This window comes from Ambystoma mexicanum, chromosome 2p, assembly GCF_040938575.1.
Source record: "Ambystoma mexicanum isolate Mex_15411 chromosome 2p, UKY_AmexF1_1, whole genome shotgun sequence".
NCBI classification, from domain to species: domain Eukaryota; kingdom Metazoa; phylum Chordata; class Amphibia; order Caudata; family Ambystomatidae; genus Ambystoma; species Ambystoma mexicanum.
The window spans coordinates 1,178,973,763-1,178,990,868 of record NC_090923.1 but is presented as its reverse complement, the minus strand read 5'-3'; the positions used below and the strand labels follow the sequence as shown (position 1 = coordinate 1,178,990,868).

Sequence of the window (17,106 nt, the reverse complement as noted above, 5' to 3'; positions counted from 1 at the left end):
TAAGAGAAGCATACTGGTGGCCAGCGATAGATCAGGACATCCGCTCCATGATTGAGAGATGCCATGAATGCATGAACAGTGATAAATGTGTAAATACCAGGCAAGTCCCCATAATTCCCTGAGAGATCCCTGAAGCAGTCTGGCACAAGGTGGGACTGGATTTCATCGGCCCGTTAGAAGTGATGGCTCCCGAGCATCGGTATGGAGTAGTAATGGTGGACTATCTATCAAAATGGGTAGAGGCGGAATTTGTCCCGAATATCACTACCGAAACACTTATAGAAGTTCTCACTTCCATCTTTTTATTTATTTATTGGTCACTTGTTAGGCACTTATACAATTAGCAAAACTGTTTCAAAGTGCCCACAGGGTAACAGGGTGAGGACAGGGGAAGAGGGACAATGAATTACAACATAAATAAATAATTGAATTGACAGTACAACAAATCAGAAGAATAAAGGGAGGGAAGACGAACCTACTATGCTTTGTGAGTGTTCAGAACGTGCAAGTGCAGAGAGGGGTATGGAATAGGTGCTGTTGTGCTCATGGAGCAGTGCTCAGGGTGAAGTGGTAAGAGGAGAAATATTGTGCGTGCAACCTCCAGTGAGGAGGGTGAGCCTAAGCAAGTGCAGTAAATAGACAGCGGATGGGATGAGAGTTGTGGAGGATCAGGGTCCTAAGGATACATAAGGGCCCTGCACATCAGTCAAGCTACTGTATGATTAGCAGGGAAGAGGAGAGGAGAAAGTAGAGGTAAAGAGATAGGTTTTGAGGCTTTTTCAGAACTTAAGTAGGTCCTGCTCAAGACATAGGAGGAGAGGGAGGCTATTCGCCGGAAGGGATCCCACAGAGGAAAGCGATCAACCAACAGCTCTCTGTGTAGCAAACCGCTTCACACGCAAGGAGTTGGTGCCAGAGGAGTCCAGGTGTCTAGAAGGGGAGTATTTGTTCAGGAAGAGAAGGCCTCCCCAAAAACATTGTCACTGACAAAGGGGTTCAACTAGTGTCACAGCAGAGGGAGTCATTTATGCAGAGACACAACAGAAGGCAAAGGAAGGGCGCGTTGTACCACCCCCAGGTGAATGGACTAGTTGAGAGGGCTAACAGGTTTATCAAGGGGCCGAATCAGTTAGCAACGGCATCAGGAATTGATCCCCTGAAAACTGTCATGGAGGCTGTAGCTGCCCACAGATTAACCACCAATGGTGTCACCCAAGTATCGCCATTTCGCATGCTGAGGGGGAGAAGAGCGGCGTCCACACTGGTACCACCATGGTTAACCAAGGTAAAAGAAGATGATGAAATGAAAATGGAAGAGGTTGTCTGGAGGTTGGAAAGTAACAAAGCATGAATGAAGAAGTGGAGCGACTGTAGAAGAGCGATCCAAGGTTGTGAAGTCATGGAAGGCGACTGGCTCCAAATTCGTCTACCCTACAAGGATCAAAGGACAGGGTTGAAGTTCAGCAAGCCCATTAAAGTTATACACAGAGGAACCAATCACGTCCGCACAGAAGATGGCTGACCGTGGAACATGGAACATGTGGCAATGTTCCAGAAGCAATAGACCATCGAGAAAATGCAAGATGAGTTCCTTCCCAGCAACCGCAAAGACCACGATCCAATGAGAGAAAAAGAGCGAGAGGCATCAGTCAAAGATGTCATAGAAAACGAGTCAGAAAGCGATACGCCAGAAGTGTCTCGTGAAACGATGCAAGCACCGGACGCAGGCGGAACGAAAGAGGGTCATCCTAGAAAAGAGCACAGAAGACCGGTGAAGTATGATGACTTTTTTATGAAATAGACATTGTTGTTTTCGGAAGGGACGTGTGTAGAGAGCTTGCAAGACGCGGCACCACTGTAGTCTCGCGAGATCTCCCCATGAAGCATGCCCGGCTGCGCAAAGAGGCAAACCAGCATTAGGAAGGCACCAAGGACACGCACCACAGGGCCTAGAGGGCAAGAACACTAAGGCCCCAGGCCCTGCATGCTTTTCACCTGTAGCCTATGGACACTCAGTGGACACATTTTCCAGTTATGCCTGTTACTGCATGAGAAGAATTCAGAAAGCCTGTGGCTACAATTTACCTAGTACCTGATTATAATACAACACAAATCCCCTTTCCTCTGAAAAACTCAGCTCTACTTAAGCGTTAATGTACATAGTTTGATACCAGGCTTTTAGGCTCTTATGTGGAATTCTGGTACTTGAAGTCGAGCATTTATAATGTGTCCAGAAATGTAAATGTGCAGAAAATGCGAGGGTTTACAAAAAAATGATAGCTATTTTTTGGCATGTGTTTATTTAACAAGAGTGTTAATGACTTACCGATTTAGGTGAAGGAAGTGGGCAGCGATTTGCCTACATTGTTAGCTTTGGTCAGATTTGCATATAGGCATGTAGATTACAGTTGTGCGGCTCAAGTGAAAACATTTACCACTCCTAACCAAGCTCTCCAGAATTCTGGTAGGTCCGTCTCTGCGTGTTCGATATAGTAACACTGACTGTGCTAACCAACTGTGTGCTTGTATGCTCCTTTAGACATCTTACACATTTCTTTAAAAAAAATCACATGCTTTAACTAGCAACTGTAAGGTGTTTCTAATTCTCAATTGGAGAGTGTGATATTTTTAGAGCATTAGGGTTCAGGATTCAGTATGTACGCAGTAATCTAAAGCCGGCGCCCATTCATGTTGGTGCAGAAAACCTGGCTATATAGCTACATTTCATCTTGAGAACTACAATCCCCAGGAGCCCAAAGGCCTCGTTTCCATTTGCTACCCAAGTCTTAAAAAGAGAGAGGAGGAAGATTCCTATCCGGTGTGGTGCTCAGGGGGCAGGGCCGGTTTCAGCCCAGGATTTTTCCCTCTCGGAGGATGGTAGATGGATAGAAGATATTTTTGTACTTTCCTTGTGAATGTTTCTAGACACTCTTACTTTGAACCATGGTTTTCCGCCGACAAGGAAAGCAAAGAGTAACAAGAGAAAAAAGACAGGGCGATGCAAGACATGGACACATTAATATGCAATGCGCAAGCAAGGAAATTGGAGTCGAGCGGGAAAAGGACGTAAGTGAATGGGGGCGACGGCGGCATCGAGGGGGAAGTTGGAAGAGTTCGCAGATTGGAGAATGTGCATAGGCAAGAGGACTGTGGAGAATGCGCATAGGCAAGAGGACTGTGGAGAATGCGCATAGGCAAGAGGACTGTGGAGAATGTGCATAGGCACGAGGACTGTGGAGAATGTGCACAGGCAAGAGGACTGTGGAGAATGCGCATAGGCAAGAGGACTGTGGAGAATGCGCATAGGCAAGAGGACTGTGGAGAATGCGCATAGGCAAGAGGACTGTGGAGAATGCGCATAGGCAAGAGGACTGTGGAGAATGCGCACAGGCAAGAGGACTGTGGAGAATGTGCACAGGCAAGAGGACTGTGGAGAATGCGCATAGGCAAGAGGACTGTGGAGAATGCGCGTAGGCAAGAGGACTGTGGAGTGGAGCATTAGTGGAGACGGGAAACGGTATCTAGGCATTGTTTCAAAAACAGTTTCGAATAACAAAAGTTTTGAAAAAAATGCATCGAAAAAATGTTTTTTTTTTAGGTGAAGTTTTTTTTTTGTTACTAAAATGGGTGTTAAGGGGTAAATTAAAACGGGGGTTGGAGGTTACCCCCCTGCCCCATTAAAAAAAATCTGTTTTTCGATGCATTTTATTCAAAACTTTGCCATTCGAAACTATCAGTAGGAACAGCGGAAAACAATGAGGGTGAGAATCAGGGTCTCAGTGTTTCTGTTTATGGATTTAACCCACACAGACAAGCAGACCGAGCTGTACGTGGACGTCGAATGAGCGATATCACATCAAAATACCGCAGCCATTCACTGCAAAGCCCAAAATACCGCATTCCAAGAGCCACATTTCACCATATTTAGATGTGGGGGCGTCAAGTTAATAAAAAGGTGGAGGGGTATGGGTGGAAGCAGGGGCCTCCCCCACACTATATATATATATATATATATATATATATATATATATATATATATATATATATATATATATATATATATATAGTGAAATGGATAAATAAACGGTCTTTTGGGCTTCGACATTTTATTTTCGAAGTGGTCACATGAATACGAATGAGCCACACCTGAGCAAGTTTACATAAAAAGAGTGGTGTTCAGGGCCTCCAGAACAGCAGCTAGTGAGTAAAAAGGGTGAAAATCACTAGGGAGGGAGTTCCTGAGACGGGACCAAAGCAGGGACATCCACCAATCCCGTCTGGACTAGTATGGTGGGCCTGGACATTTAGAAATAGGTGGGTTTTGGAGATGTTATAAAGTTTATAGTGACAGGTGTGGGCAACAGTCAAAATGTGTGAAAGGGGTCAATGATCAAGTGACTTTTGGATGCATAAGGGGGACGATAAAGAGGGGTGAGAGAAAGAGGACACAGGGGATGACTAGGCAGGAAAAAAGTGGGGTTTCACTTGTGAATGAGATTAGGTTAGGGGAGTGAGAAAACATACCGTTATTCATAGTGGCGAGCAGACCCATTTCCTGCGGTGGGCAGTGCGGGAGGCTTCCCGGGGAGCAGAGCTAATTAGCTCGGGGAGGGGTATGGGGGCACAGGATGAGTCCCACCCAGCTGCCTCTGAGCTCGCTGCCGAGAAAAAGCTGTGCAGGCGCAGGGTGTGTGTCTCCAGAGCCACTTGGAATATGAGCCACACGCCCTGCATCCTCGCCCTTTGTGTTGACCGCCTTTAAAGTGGGGGCAATTTATAACTGATGGCTCATTCCCACCCAGGGAAGGGCGCTCAGCCAATCGGGTGACTGGAACAGCAGGCGAGAATACACAATCCCCCCCCCCACCCCGCTGTCCCAGCCACCCGAGGCCCTTCCCCATTTGGTGCCTTTTTTTTATTTTTTCATTGCGGGGAGGGAACAGGAAGCCTCACCCGGTTGCCCCCCCCCCAAAATGACCCGATTCCCCTCCCTACCCCTCCACTTACCTGCGGGACCAAAGCCTTGCGCTCACTATAGACTATAGACATGCAAAAAGGAACTTAGTCCCTTTTCCATATGGCAGCGGCCATCTTTTTAGCCGGATGTCTTTTTGACACACCAAACCAATTTCTGTGCAAAAACTTTTTAGCATGGCACCTGCCTGGGAAGGTTAACTGTCATTTTCTTGCTGAAGTGGTCTAGTGGCTGCTTTGGGACATGGACTAAAGGTAACCGCTCAGCATCGCTCCTCAATGTGAGTTGGCACCTTGATTAGGAGAGTAGAGTTAATTGTGTGTCACCGTGCAGACAGTAGTCCATGGCAAATCAATGCAGTGATATGTGTGCAGCAATGATGTGTGTGCTGCACAAGTCACCACCCTGTTGGGTAATGGTGTATATGTGGTGCTCCTCTATGCAACAGCACATATGCCTGTTTTTGTCTGACGTGTGGAACGTTTTGCTTATGTGGCTCTGACGAGCAGGCCATACTGTGCCCACACTGAAACACATAAAGCAATCAAATACCTTGGCTCAAATTGTACACCCACGAGGCCAAACGCCCTTTCTACGCTGCCACACCCTGATTATCACTAGTTACCGACCAGCCCTAATAAGAGATGCTAATGCCAGCTCCGTTAGATAAATCATGGGCCTGCTCTTTTTTGCAGAAATAGCCTGAGGCCTGCGTAATGGCAAGGAGGTAGTGGCTGAGGAGCTGTCGACCCTTTACCATGCATTAGAAACCAGTTTTGTTGAAAACACTTCATCAGTTTATTGCTGGCCAGGCTGACGTTTGAAAGAGGTACAATCATTTTGTGTGTCCTTTCTGTGCATTGTTTATTGGGTGTCTATAGATATCATTACCTAAAGAAGTTTCTTTATTTGGGGCTGGGCATGTTCATACTGAGACCCAACCCCTCCTGATCTAAAATTCCTTAGAAACATGAAGCAAAAGAGCCCTTGTGCCCCATTTGAGTGGCTGATGTTTCAGCCATTTTATTCCCACATCCCAAAACGTAAGCTGTCGGAAAGAGTATGATTCATGGTTACACACATTTTAATGTTAGGGCGAGTGTTGTGAACAGTGATGTGAGCAGCAAGCCGTGTGTCTGTTATGTATTTAGAGATTCACACATACAGCCCTTTTATGGTAGACTTGTTTTTTTTTAATATATGTTTGTTTATTGATAACGTAGTGACAGCTACATTCCACTATTACGTTTTGAACTGGTACATGTGATTCTGATTCTGCATTTCGTCAAACATTACTTTGGACACTGAACATTTCCAAACCACAATGTATAAACCTGGATTATTCAAAATGTAACTTAAATCTTCAAATCTAAGGTGTGGGGTTACAAGTTGTTGTGCCAGTCAGGTGTAAACAGTCTAGTCTGCAGCAATATTACAGGTTAACGTCTTTGTGTCTGGGTCAATTTCTAATGAAGAGTAGCATAGGGTTCTCACTAGGCCAGTCCTCTTATGTCTTCCCGATGACAGACTTGTTTATCAAACATAGAGATCTCAGATCACTGCTATATTCCTGAAATGCTCTGTAATTTAATGCAAAGCAGGCAGGAACATTCATTGGTGCTATTCGTCCCCTTTCCCACTCTAATGGAGGTATTTTGAAAGAGTACAATAAGAGTGTACCAGACTATCCACCTTGGAATGATAACCTTCTATCATAAAATAATTCATATGTGATACGAACAGAACTCCTGCAACACAGGGCCAGTGGGCCCTAAGAGCCCGGCAGGCTGGTCACACCGCAGTGTGCCAGTACGGACAATTTGAAACTGCATTCAGGCAAGGCCTTCCTTAAGAGCAGATGACAGAAAAACCATTTACCTGGGTAGCAACAGTTATGTTTTCACATTAGATTTATTTTCTGTAAAGTACTTAAATAACAATGTAATGAAACCAGCTTAATTTGTATAGCAATGATTTATTGCTATTGAGGAGGGGGTTTTGTCGCGCGACACCGAGGTGTAGTTTGGGATTAACGTGTGCCAGTCGGGGGAGGTGAATTCTGGTGTTTCCCCCTGGGCACCAAGTTGGCTAGAACCTGCCCTTGTGGCAAGACAGAGATGGAGAAGGGAACCTGGTCTGTGAAGGAAGAGAAACAAAAGAAGCTTTGAGACTCACCAGTGAAGAAATAAAGGGGAGGAGCAAAATAGGATGGCAATTCGCAGGAAGATACGGGTCAAGAGAATATTGTTTATGGGTAGAGTATATAGTGGCATTCTTAAACCACTGCAGAAATATGCTACTGTCATAATAATCATGTGTTCTTATGTAGTGCTTTTTGCCAGATTCACCATGCTTCTAAGCATTGTAAGAACAGGTGCTATTAATACCCCATTTAATGGAACTCAATTGCTTGACCTTGGGAGGATGAAAGGCTGATTTAGCCCTGCCGCATGATTCAAACTAGCAAAGGGCAGGCTTGCCCTTGTGATAAGTGAGCACTTAACTCATGAGCTATCCAACTGGACATGTAGAGAGACGAGTTTGAAAGAGGGGGGATAAGGAACTGGGCACAGACATACGGCAGATATATATTTGGATGGGGGAGGACCTAGAAGGGCTCATGCAGGCTTGAGACACTGAAGACATAGACAGAGCTCAATGTCAGTATTAAAGGGGTGGTGGGGGTGCGGAGGGGGGGGGCAGAAGACAAAGCTGCACCTTTCTCCTCCATTGCCTTTGACACTGGGTCCCATTAGGATATTTCACTGGGCGAGAATGTCTTAGGACATGCCCTGGTCTGTTGGCTTTGCCTTATGATAACTTACAATTACTTCAGCCCAATTCCAGGGTTTCTGAAGTAGCAAGCGATTGGTGGAAAGAGCTCCTCAGTGCTCCTTAAGCACAGAGTTAAGGCTGTGCTTTTGATGGATGCTTCCCGGTAAAGGTTTTGGCACATATATGGTTAACCTTGCCTCTAGGAAGAATTACATCTCCACCCCTTTGAGTCCATTTTTAACTTGAAGTGTTGATCTCTGTTTTTATCCAGCCAGTGTAAGGCCCAAGTGTGGATTTTTAGAGCGGGGGGACATTCACCAGTTGGGCCTCTCCCTCTCATTTGCCCGTTATGCAGCGCTGTCCATGTCAATGAGATGTAATACCAATAGGCAGAATATTATGTGCCCTAAAGCGACACTGTATTTCATCTTGCCCCAGAATTAGAACCAGGTGATTGGCCCTTTGTGGGACGTTTCAAGGCCTCTTGAAGAGTGAATCTCGACCATTCCACGACTAAATCCGGGGGCGGTGGGGCGTTTCAAGGGCTTTTTTGTTCCAAAAGATTGCAATATTCAAACCCCTTTCAGAGCAGAATCTCTGACGAGGCCCTGCTCTTTCTGCATCGAGGGTAGACATGTTGGCATAGTCACACCCTCAGTTCACTGAGGTGTTGCCTTGGCGTGGATTGAACGCAGGGAGAACAAGAACATTGTTTCTGTTCCCCATGAGGTTGGGACTAAGGAGACTCATCTCTAGGCTACTTTAAACATGAACTTTTGGGCCAGTGAATGAACTCTCAGTACTCGGAAGGACTCAATGAAATGAATGGTTCCTGATGAGTCACAATTAAGTGGCGAAAGACGTGTAGAGGATTCCATTACAAGGCTTTAAATCTAAAGAAGGCTACAAATGGGATTACTAGCATAAGCGAGACTAAGGATACAAAGCAAAACAATGAATAACGAACGTAGGAGAGACTAAGTTCCTAAAGCAAAGGTAGAAACATCTATGAAGCACGGGGGACAATCTGGAAACAAAAGAATCAAATGAGGACCTGAGTTCAAAAGATAATGATTTATGCAAGAAAAATTGAACCATTGGTGACCTGAAAATGATTTAATTTGAGACATAAATCTCTGAAAGGAGACCATGAGACTATTCCTTTATGGTAAATATATACAACAATACTACAACTTGTCTCAATCTAAACAACAAGGATACAAAATCATGGGACAATTGAAACAACAGTGAAAAGCAAAATTCCTTAATGAGGAATTACTGATATAGTAGTGTAGTCTTCATTTTCCAATATTATTCCATTATACGATAAAGAAGCCTTTCACAAAAATGTGTTTGTGTGATTTTGTTCTATTTGTCCCCTTTATGATTTTTGGTTACAACAAAATGTGTTTTTTGTATAAGTATTGATGCAATCGTTTTCATTGTGTTTTGCTATACCCTCTTAGTTCACCCCAGGGCTTCCTCTGCTTGATGGGTGTGTCTCTGTCCTTACAATGCACAGTGTTCTGTTTCTGCTTTTTGCCACAATGGGGGATGTGCTGTAGGTCAGGAGTCTGCAACCTGCTGATCTGCAGATTTTATGGACTAAGACTCCCATGATCCCTGACCACTGGCTAGGGGTGATGGGAGCTGTAGTCCAATGCATGCGGAGAGCCATAGGTTGCAGATCCTTACAGTAGGTCTTTCTCAGACACTCATATATTGTGGGATTTCCCCTAGGACAGGCTTGTTTGATGAATCACGATATAGCCCTTGCACCCCATCTCAAGGCCTTTTTATTATCCAGGGAAATAGTCTTATCATCAGGCAGACGGACTGAGGAAACCACCGCTCTTCCTCCTTAAGTTACCCTGTCCGTCAGCCAGGGAAGGGCTGCCGCATGGGTGGCATGCAGCTTGTGGCAGCCATGGGCACACAGCTCTTGGGGCACTGGGTAGACAGACATTGCCTTTTTGCAATTACAGCTTTGATGAAATGATCCCGGTGGCTTGGAAAGTCTGGCAGGGCTGGGAATTAATGTCTGAAACAAGGATTCTCTGTTTTTGTGTTTCTTCCTTCACAACAGTCACCATAGATATATGCTATGGGAGTGTGGGGGTCTCAGGATCCTACCAACTAGGGGTCAGTGATCATGTTGGAATAAACCCGGTTCACTATGATTTTATTGTGGAAATAACAGTGACGTATAATTACAAAGTGCAATACATATTGCATGAACCCACCCCTATCATTACATTTTCTTTTCTTTATTTCGATATTGTTTCTGCTTTTAGGTATTTTTTGCCCACTCTGTTATTTCTTGCAATATTTCTTCATCTTTCTAAATTCAGTCTTTATTATTTCCTGCAGTATTATCACTGAATACTGAATAAACCATCCGTCCTCCTGAAAGAGGACACCAGCAGTGTTTCTTACCATTAGGCTATTCTTTCGGTCTCGTGGGTGCGAGCCGAAGGATCGGGACGGGAGACTTTGGAATAGTAAAGACATGAATAGTAGTACATCATGCAGCAGTGATGGCCCCTATCCACTGGATCGCGAGGAACGGGAATGCCTCCTTTCCATCCATGCCTCCATGGGTTGGAAGCTGGTAGCCTGATCAGGTGTGGGAAGTCATTTCTGTTTGCTTCTCCGCCTGCGCTCACAGACATTCACCACACCTGGGGCAGGTGGACCATTTCGTGCAGACATTCTTGAGCATGTAGTTTCACTTTTCAGATTGGAGAGACTACATGTTTTCTCTTTGTTTGTCTCCATTCCAGGTGAAGGGATGCTTTTCTCCATTATTGCCTGCTTTTCTGGGGCCGGTTCCTCCTCATATTAGGGGAGAGAGTCCGTTTCCTCTTGTGAGGAAGGTGACAGGGAATCAATTGTTTCCTTTTTCTTTGTCATGGACCTCTTGAATACTCTGTGTTCCCTTGCCCAGCCATTCTGGGCAAACATTGTATACTTCTCCCGGAGTAGCGCTTAGAGTGAAGGCATATAGCACTGACTACAGAATCAGCGTCAGGAAAGGAGTGTCGTCTCCGGGACGTGTAAAGCAGCCCTGCACTTATTCCCTAGAACTTGTTGTATTGTTTTGATGCCAGGGTCACTGGCACTTGCGCCACACCTGGTCCTCATCGCGCTTTGAGGCCGAAGGGTTTCCGCAGATCCACGATTTGCAGCTGTTAGCTAATACGCCGGCACATTGGCCATTTATTTATTTATTTGATTGCTTCTAGCGTGAGCCTAGTTCGAGAGCAGCAGATTGCTTCACAACAGGAGGGCTCCGGCATTTTATACAGTGGCACAGTACTGTTGGTGGGGGGTGGGATGCGTATTCGTCGGCCAGGCATTGTTGGAAAAGCCTCGTTTTTAGTGAGTTGCAGGACCGGGAGCTGGTGGAGGCATTTCGAGCCTCTGCCAGGATTGAGTTGCAGATGGTTAGGGCGTGGCAGGGGAAGGTCTGCATGCGAGTCTTCTCCTTATGGAACTTTTGGCAGTTTTCCTACGTGAGGCGCGAGGGCCGTTTGAGATTGCTTTGTAGGTGCACCGTGCAGTTTAGAATATGATCCATTCCTGGCGGAATGGGGAGCAGGTGAAGGTTGAACAGTGTAGCGGATGCATGGCCGAATTTTGAGGTGCATGTCATTGGGTGGGCTGCCTTGAAGGGGGACAGGTGCACCATTGGACGCCCAGTAAGGAGGGAATTTCCCACGCTATGACCACCCTTCGAATTCTACGTATGCCCGCCTGGACTTCTTGGCTAGTGGCGGCGCATTATGCTAGAGGAACGGTCATTGCGCGTCGTCTGGTAATGGCAGGAGTGTTTCAGGGGGTTTCGTAATATACGATTCTAACTGCAAGCTCGAGAGACCCGTCTCATGAATTCATGGTGTTTCGGGTTTTGCACTTTTACGGGCAGTGGGAGGTGTGCGTGTGTGCAAATGTAGGGTGCATGTTTGTTTTCTGACGGTTAAAAGCAATGCCAACCCGCTGGGGTATATGAACATAAGTACTGGGACTTGGAAGAGGCTGAGGTGACCTTTATTAGTCTAATTCCTTCTTTCTTATCCAAGTGCTTCCACCCCTAGTGCTTACACCCCCTTCTCTGGCTGGGCAAGGCCTTTGCTTCGAGGGTAGCTAGCTTTGGTAACTATTCAGGAGTCGTGGTGGCGGAGGTGGTGCTTAATGGGCCGCCCCAGCATGTGGCGTTAGACTAAGACAAAAAAGGGGCTTGTTGATTGGGCAGCGGAGTGCCTGTGTCACTGGGTGGAGTCACCTCAATACATGTGAGTACTGGGACGTGGGCGATGGAATCAGAGTGATGAAGATTACCAGTGAGTAATAGAGGCATTCTGCAGCTCATGGACTTCTTACAGCAAGTCACTATCAATCCTCCTGCTGGAACGGGCACAGCGGCACCAAACATTGGCAAAGATGGATGAGGGTATATTACCTGCACCCTGGCTCAGCACAATGTCAGTGTCTGAACCTTCAAGGAGTCCCTAAACATTACCCGTTTTTAGTTTAGGCTATTAGGTGGAGCATACGTGCCACCTATAAGCCGAAACTATTGCGTTGGAGTACAGGTAAAGGGGAGATGACATGTGAGGATGGAAACATAGCGTGTGGGTGTTGTTTGGCTATTTGCCCACCTGTTGACTGCCCCAGGCAATGATAATCCCTATGGATACGCCGACCCACCACCTGCCCCTGTCCACCTAAAACACACCCTGCTGGGTTCTCTTTGAGCTCTTTCTATCAAGAGATTACATCAAACTTTAGACTGTCCCTGTTATCTCTACACAGTCTTCTGGGAGTTAACGGTTTAATTACAGCTGCAAATGGAGTAATACAAATGCCTTAACCAAAGGTGCATTCAGCCACTTGATTTATATCCCTCCCATGCACTGAAGTCATGTTGAAAACAAGCAACGGCAAATCATCAGTCTTGACTTGTGGTATTAGACAGGCATTTGCCAGGTACTGCCATCACATGCCCAGCTAATCGCTCTATGTTCCAGCAGTTGCGATCTTATAGCCAGATAGTACCATTACGCTGGTGCCTAGCAAATGCCTATCCCATGCCTACACAAAAGCCCAAACCGTTGGCTTTGCCACTGCTTGTTTAAGAAGTTCCAAAGCAGACCCGTTCCATCCGACTGAGCCTCCAATGCCCACCCATCCAAAGTAGCCAGGTGGGAGCCCCTAATCCTTAGGGAACACACCCCATTGTAGAAATATACCCCTGTACCCAACCATCCCATTCCCTAGACCACCCCAGTGGGTCCACATTCGAGGGACATCACTGAACCGTTTGCGGTACCTTGTACCCACTCAGGCACGCAGCGCCATTGAGCTAATCGGGCTCTAGCGCCCCCCCACCCCCCGGAAATGTGAGCTGAGGGGAGGGGCTTCTGTATATAGATTTGTGTGAGTTATGGTGGGTAGAGAAACCTTTCCTGAAACCGGAGATTTTAAGTGTTTCTGTGTTTGTGCAGTAACATGTATTGGCACAAACACAGCGAAACGTTAAAGCTGCTAGTTTCAGGAAAGGCTTCCATCGCTGCTCTGCCTAGCAAAAATGAAATGCACACGCGAGCCCCCGCCCCACGGAAGCGAGCGGTTATGTAGCAACAATATGGGCCTCATACTAAGCTTGCCAGTCCGGAAACAAGGGGGCCGGTTAGCTCACCAGCACCCTTGTTTCCGGACTGGCAAACTAAGTGTTTGCCTGCCCGTGGCCGCTGTGCCCCACAGGTCTGACCCTGCCGGAGCGCAGCGGTCACAGTAGGCAAACCCTTCACGCAAGCAACGGCACCGTTAGCAACGGTACCGGTGCTTCCGTGTCCCCACCCCATAGAGTCCTATAGGAAAATCTGGACTTACAATTTACCGGCCCTGGGCCGCCAGACTTGTAATAGCCCGGTGCCACTGGAAAGTCAGGTGCCAGTAAATTATTACGGTCCAGCGGCAACCGGCGGTAGCACCTGCAGGGTTACGGCTGGACCCGTAATGAGGCCCTATGCATTCTTTCACATCCATGGGTGGAAAGCAGAAGTGTGCACCTGCATTTTTTGGTAGGCAGAGAAGGAAGTCTTTCCTGACAGTGTCAGCGTTAAGGTTTTACTATGTTTGTGCAGAAAAATGTATTTGCACAAACGCAGAATTTGTTTTATACCTGCCAGTTTAAAAAAAAAGGCTTCCATTGCCTCTTTGCCTCCAAAAAATCAAATGCACACATCAGCCCCCTCCCACGGATGCAAGCCAACATGTTAAGTTTTAACAATGTTAAGTGTTCTTTCAGAATCAAGGGGAGGGGCTGATGTGCCCACTTGCTTTTTGTTAGGCAGAGAGGCGAGGAAGCCTTTTCTGGAACTAGCAGTGTAAAAGGTTGTTCCATGTTAGCTCATTATGTATGCATGCATGTGTGCAATGAGTGCTGCGCATGTAATTTATGTGTGAATGAGTGTATGATGTATGGGGGAGCTGGAGGCGCATGTGAATGAGCGTGTGTATGGTGAATGGGATGTTTAAAGGAGTGAGCGAATGTGTCATTGTGTGTGTAATGCTGGGCCGAGGAGCTGATTCTGGCGGGAAGTGGGGGCGTGGTGGTTGGTGGGAGAGGGATGGATGGGGAAAGGGGGATTTTGCTAAACATAACATTTTAGTGTACATACATAATAAAGTAAGCATGATATGTGTTATGTGGCTAGAATGGCATTTTGGTGCTGCCATTCTAGTCAATTTTTATTGTGGCATGACTTTTTTTTAACTGGGCATCTATAACAAAGTAGTCATGACATGTGTTATTACGTGGTTAGACTGGTGTTTTTGTACAACCAGTCTAGCCGTTTCTTCCTGAAGCTTGGCATTTTTTACTGGGATGGACATGTTTTCTTATAGTATCATTAATGGCCTTATGTGCAAAGCAAACGTGAGTATGTTCATATATGGGCATACTGTCATATTTTGGTGCAGCCAGAATGGAAATGTATGGGCACAGTCAGTATAAACACGTTTATACTGGCATATAAAGGTATAATGAACATAAATGTATGGGGTATCCAGTCATGTTTTCAAAAACATAGTTTAGAATGACAAAGGTTTCGAAAAAAATGCATCGAAATTTTAATTCGAAACTCTGCCATCCGAAACTATGGGATTCGAAAATATCACTGTAGCCCGTTTGCTTAAATGGTGATGCCGGATCGGATACCTGGGATTTAGATATACAAATTATCAAAGCAACTAAATGTGTATGTGATCTAAACATCCAGTCACTGTCATTCTCGCTGGCATAGTATGCTTTAAAATGTATCTGCCCCACACCACACAACCCTTGGGGTAGAACAGAGAGGGCGGGACCTTCAAGTTTGCCCAGCACATTTTCTGAAGGGTCCCCCCCCCCATCACGAGTTAGCCCCTCCCCACCCTCTCACCATGTAGGTTTCGTGCGCCCCTGTACCCACTTGTGCCTGCTATATATAGCTGACCCCGAGCTAAGAAGCGGGGCAAGGCAGCATGTAGAGGCTATACAAAACCCCCAAATAATATATGTTATGCTTCATCAAGGGAATGCAGGATTCCTAATGAGTCATAATGAGGCTGACACACTGAGGGTCTGTACGTGCCTTTGCTGAGAGTCTGTGACTCATCTGCTTGTCTGCTGTCTCGCGGCTTCCGGAGTCTCCTATCCACTGTGTAAACACAGCCCACCCCCCTCGCCCTCGAAAGGGCAGCAGTCCACACACGCATTCAAATGTGCTCCTAACTGTTCAAAGATCATCCGTTCGCACAGTGCTGTAGCGAGGCTGCGTCCCCAGGGCAGCATACATCAATACTAAGCCACGGGAGGATAACATATTTGTCCAGTATCACAAGCGCTAAGCAGGGTAGCTGTGCTTTAGAACTCTGGGCCAAAATCCAGCAATGTATTCTTCCGCATAGCCGACGAAACGTGAGTCATTTCATCTCCAAATAGCATTGTGTCGCTCAAAAGTAGTGACACTTTTACTCCAAAAGGATAATTGTCAAAGAGTGATATAGCAAGCTGTCCATTGAAGCTAAAAGCCAAAATGCAATTTTCAGTGCCCTGCGTAAGGGTTTATAATGCACCTGAAAACTTCATGTTAGCTATCTCCAATGTCACTAGCATTTAAGGCTCCCAGTGGGAGGCCCCACACATCTGGCACAGGTATGCAGTTAATCAACGGTGGCCATATTTACCGCGGCCCTTACCTGCGACGTGCACGAGGTCAGGGTGTCGATGCTTGGGCGGGTTGGCCTTTGCGACCCTCCGAACCGGCCGGGACGTTTTAACCTCTGGCCCTTTCCCCTGAGACCTGGAAGTCAACGAAGCCTCCTGCTTCGGGCCTGAACCCCTGTTGGGCGTCTTGCTCGGCCACCCATCGCATGGCGAACCCCACAGGGCGAGAAGCAACACAGCGCAGAGCAGCCTCATCCCGACACGCTGCTCGGAAATCGCGTTGTCCGTCCGGATGCCCAAGGCCGTGTATGCACCTTCCTAGCCTGCCTCCTTCGCCCGTCTGTGCTGCTGAGAGGGCTTCTAACGGCTCCTTGTCTCACACGTGGGTCAACAGGCCTAGCGAGCTGGAAACCCCAGGGAGGGCCTACATTAAACAGAGAGCCCCTCTCCCTGCGCACACACCACACGCGCTAATGCCTGCCCCCGCTTGGGAAAGGTGATTGATGGCAGTCTACATTTGTGCCCCCTAAACTCTGGAATAGGAGGAGGGTTAAACATGAGAAACTGTTCTAAAATCAAATGCATTAGGCTAAACAAGTGGCATGTGTATGAAAAAGCAGTTTATGAGGCGCTGGAAGCTTCCCGGGCCTTACCTATGAGATTCCGGAAGTATCGCTGCCTGTTGGGCTTTGAGGCCTAGCGTCCACAATGAATAAGTCCTCTGTTTTCGCGCAACTCTGCCACCTGGAAAATCCCCAAAACGCCTGCGCAGGCCATGGTACCACAGTGCAGCGGTGGCTGCCTGGGTCTGTAGGGACGGGTTACTGAAAGGGACGGGTTGTTGTACTCATGAAAAAAGACGGAAACAAGAAAGAGGCCTTTATTCGTGATTGCTTCCCTGTGTCGAAGTGAAAGTTTCCTTCTTACCTCCTGGGCCCATAAGGAAACTGACACAGGACCGAGTCTTTAGAGGTAGACAATGCGGGAAAAGTCAGTTACATGTCATGCTCCATTCCAAGGCCTGAAATGTGACTGCCTCTGTCCCAATCCTACCACCTGTTTGGTGGAGCTGAAATAGTGAGCCTGGCATGCAGGGAGGGCGACAGGGCCTTTAGGCCCTCAGGGGTGCTTCTGAACTCCT

General features: G+C 46.8%; 1 protein-coding gene across 3 annotated transcripts in view; it reads right to left on the bottom strand.

The window, feature by feature from the left end:
• Window positions 1–16,485, bottom strand: part of LOC138567295 (extracellular matrix protein 2-like) — a 510,028-nt gene extending 493,543 nt beyond the window's left edge. For all 3 annotated transcript variants that reach the window (XM_069645351.1, XM_069645350.1, XM_069645352.1), the window contains exon 1: window positions 15,998–16,485. In XM_069645351.1, coding sequence (XP_069501452.1) covers window positions 15,998–16,220 — 223 coding nt within the window. In that variant the 5' untranslated portion in view covers window positions 16,221–16,485. The remainder of the gene's footprint in view (window positions 1–15,997) is intronic.
• Between the last annotated feature and the right edge of the window lie 621 nt (window positions 16,486–17,106).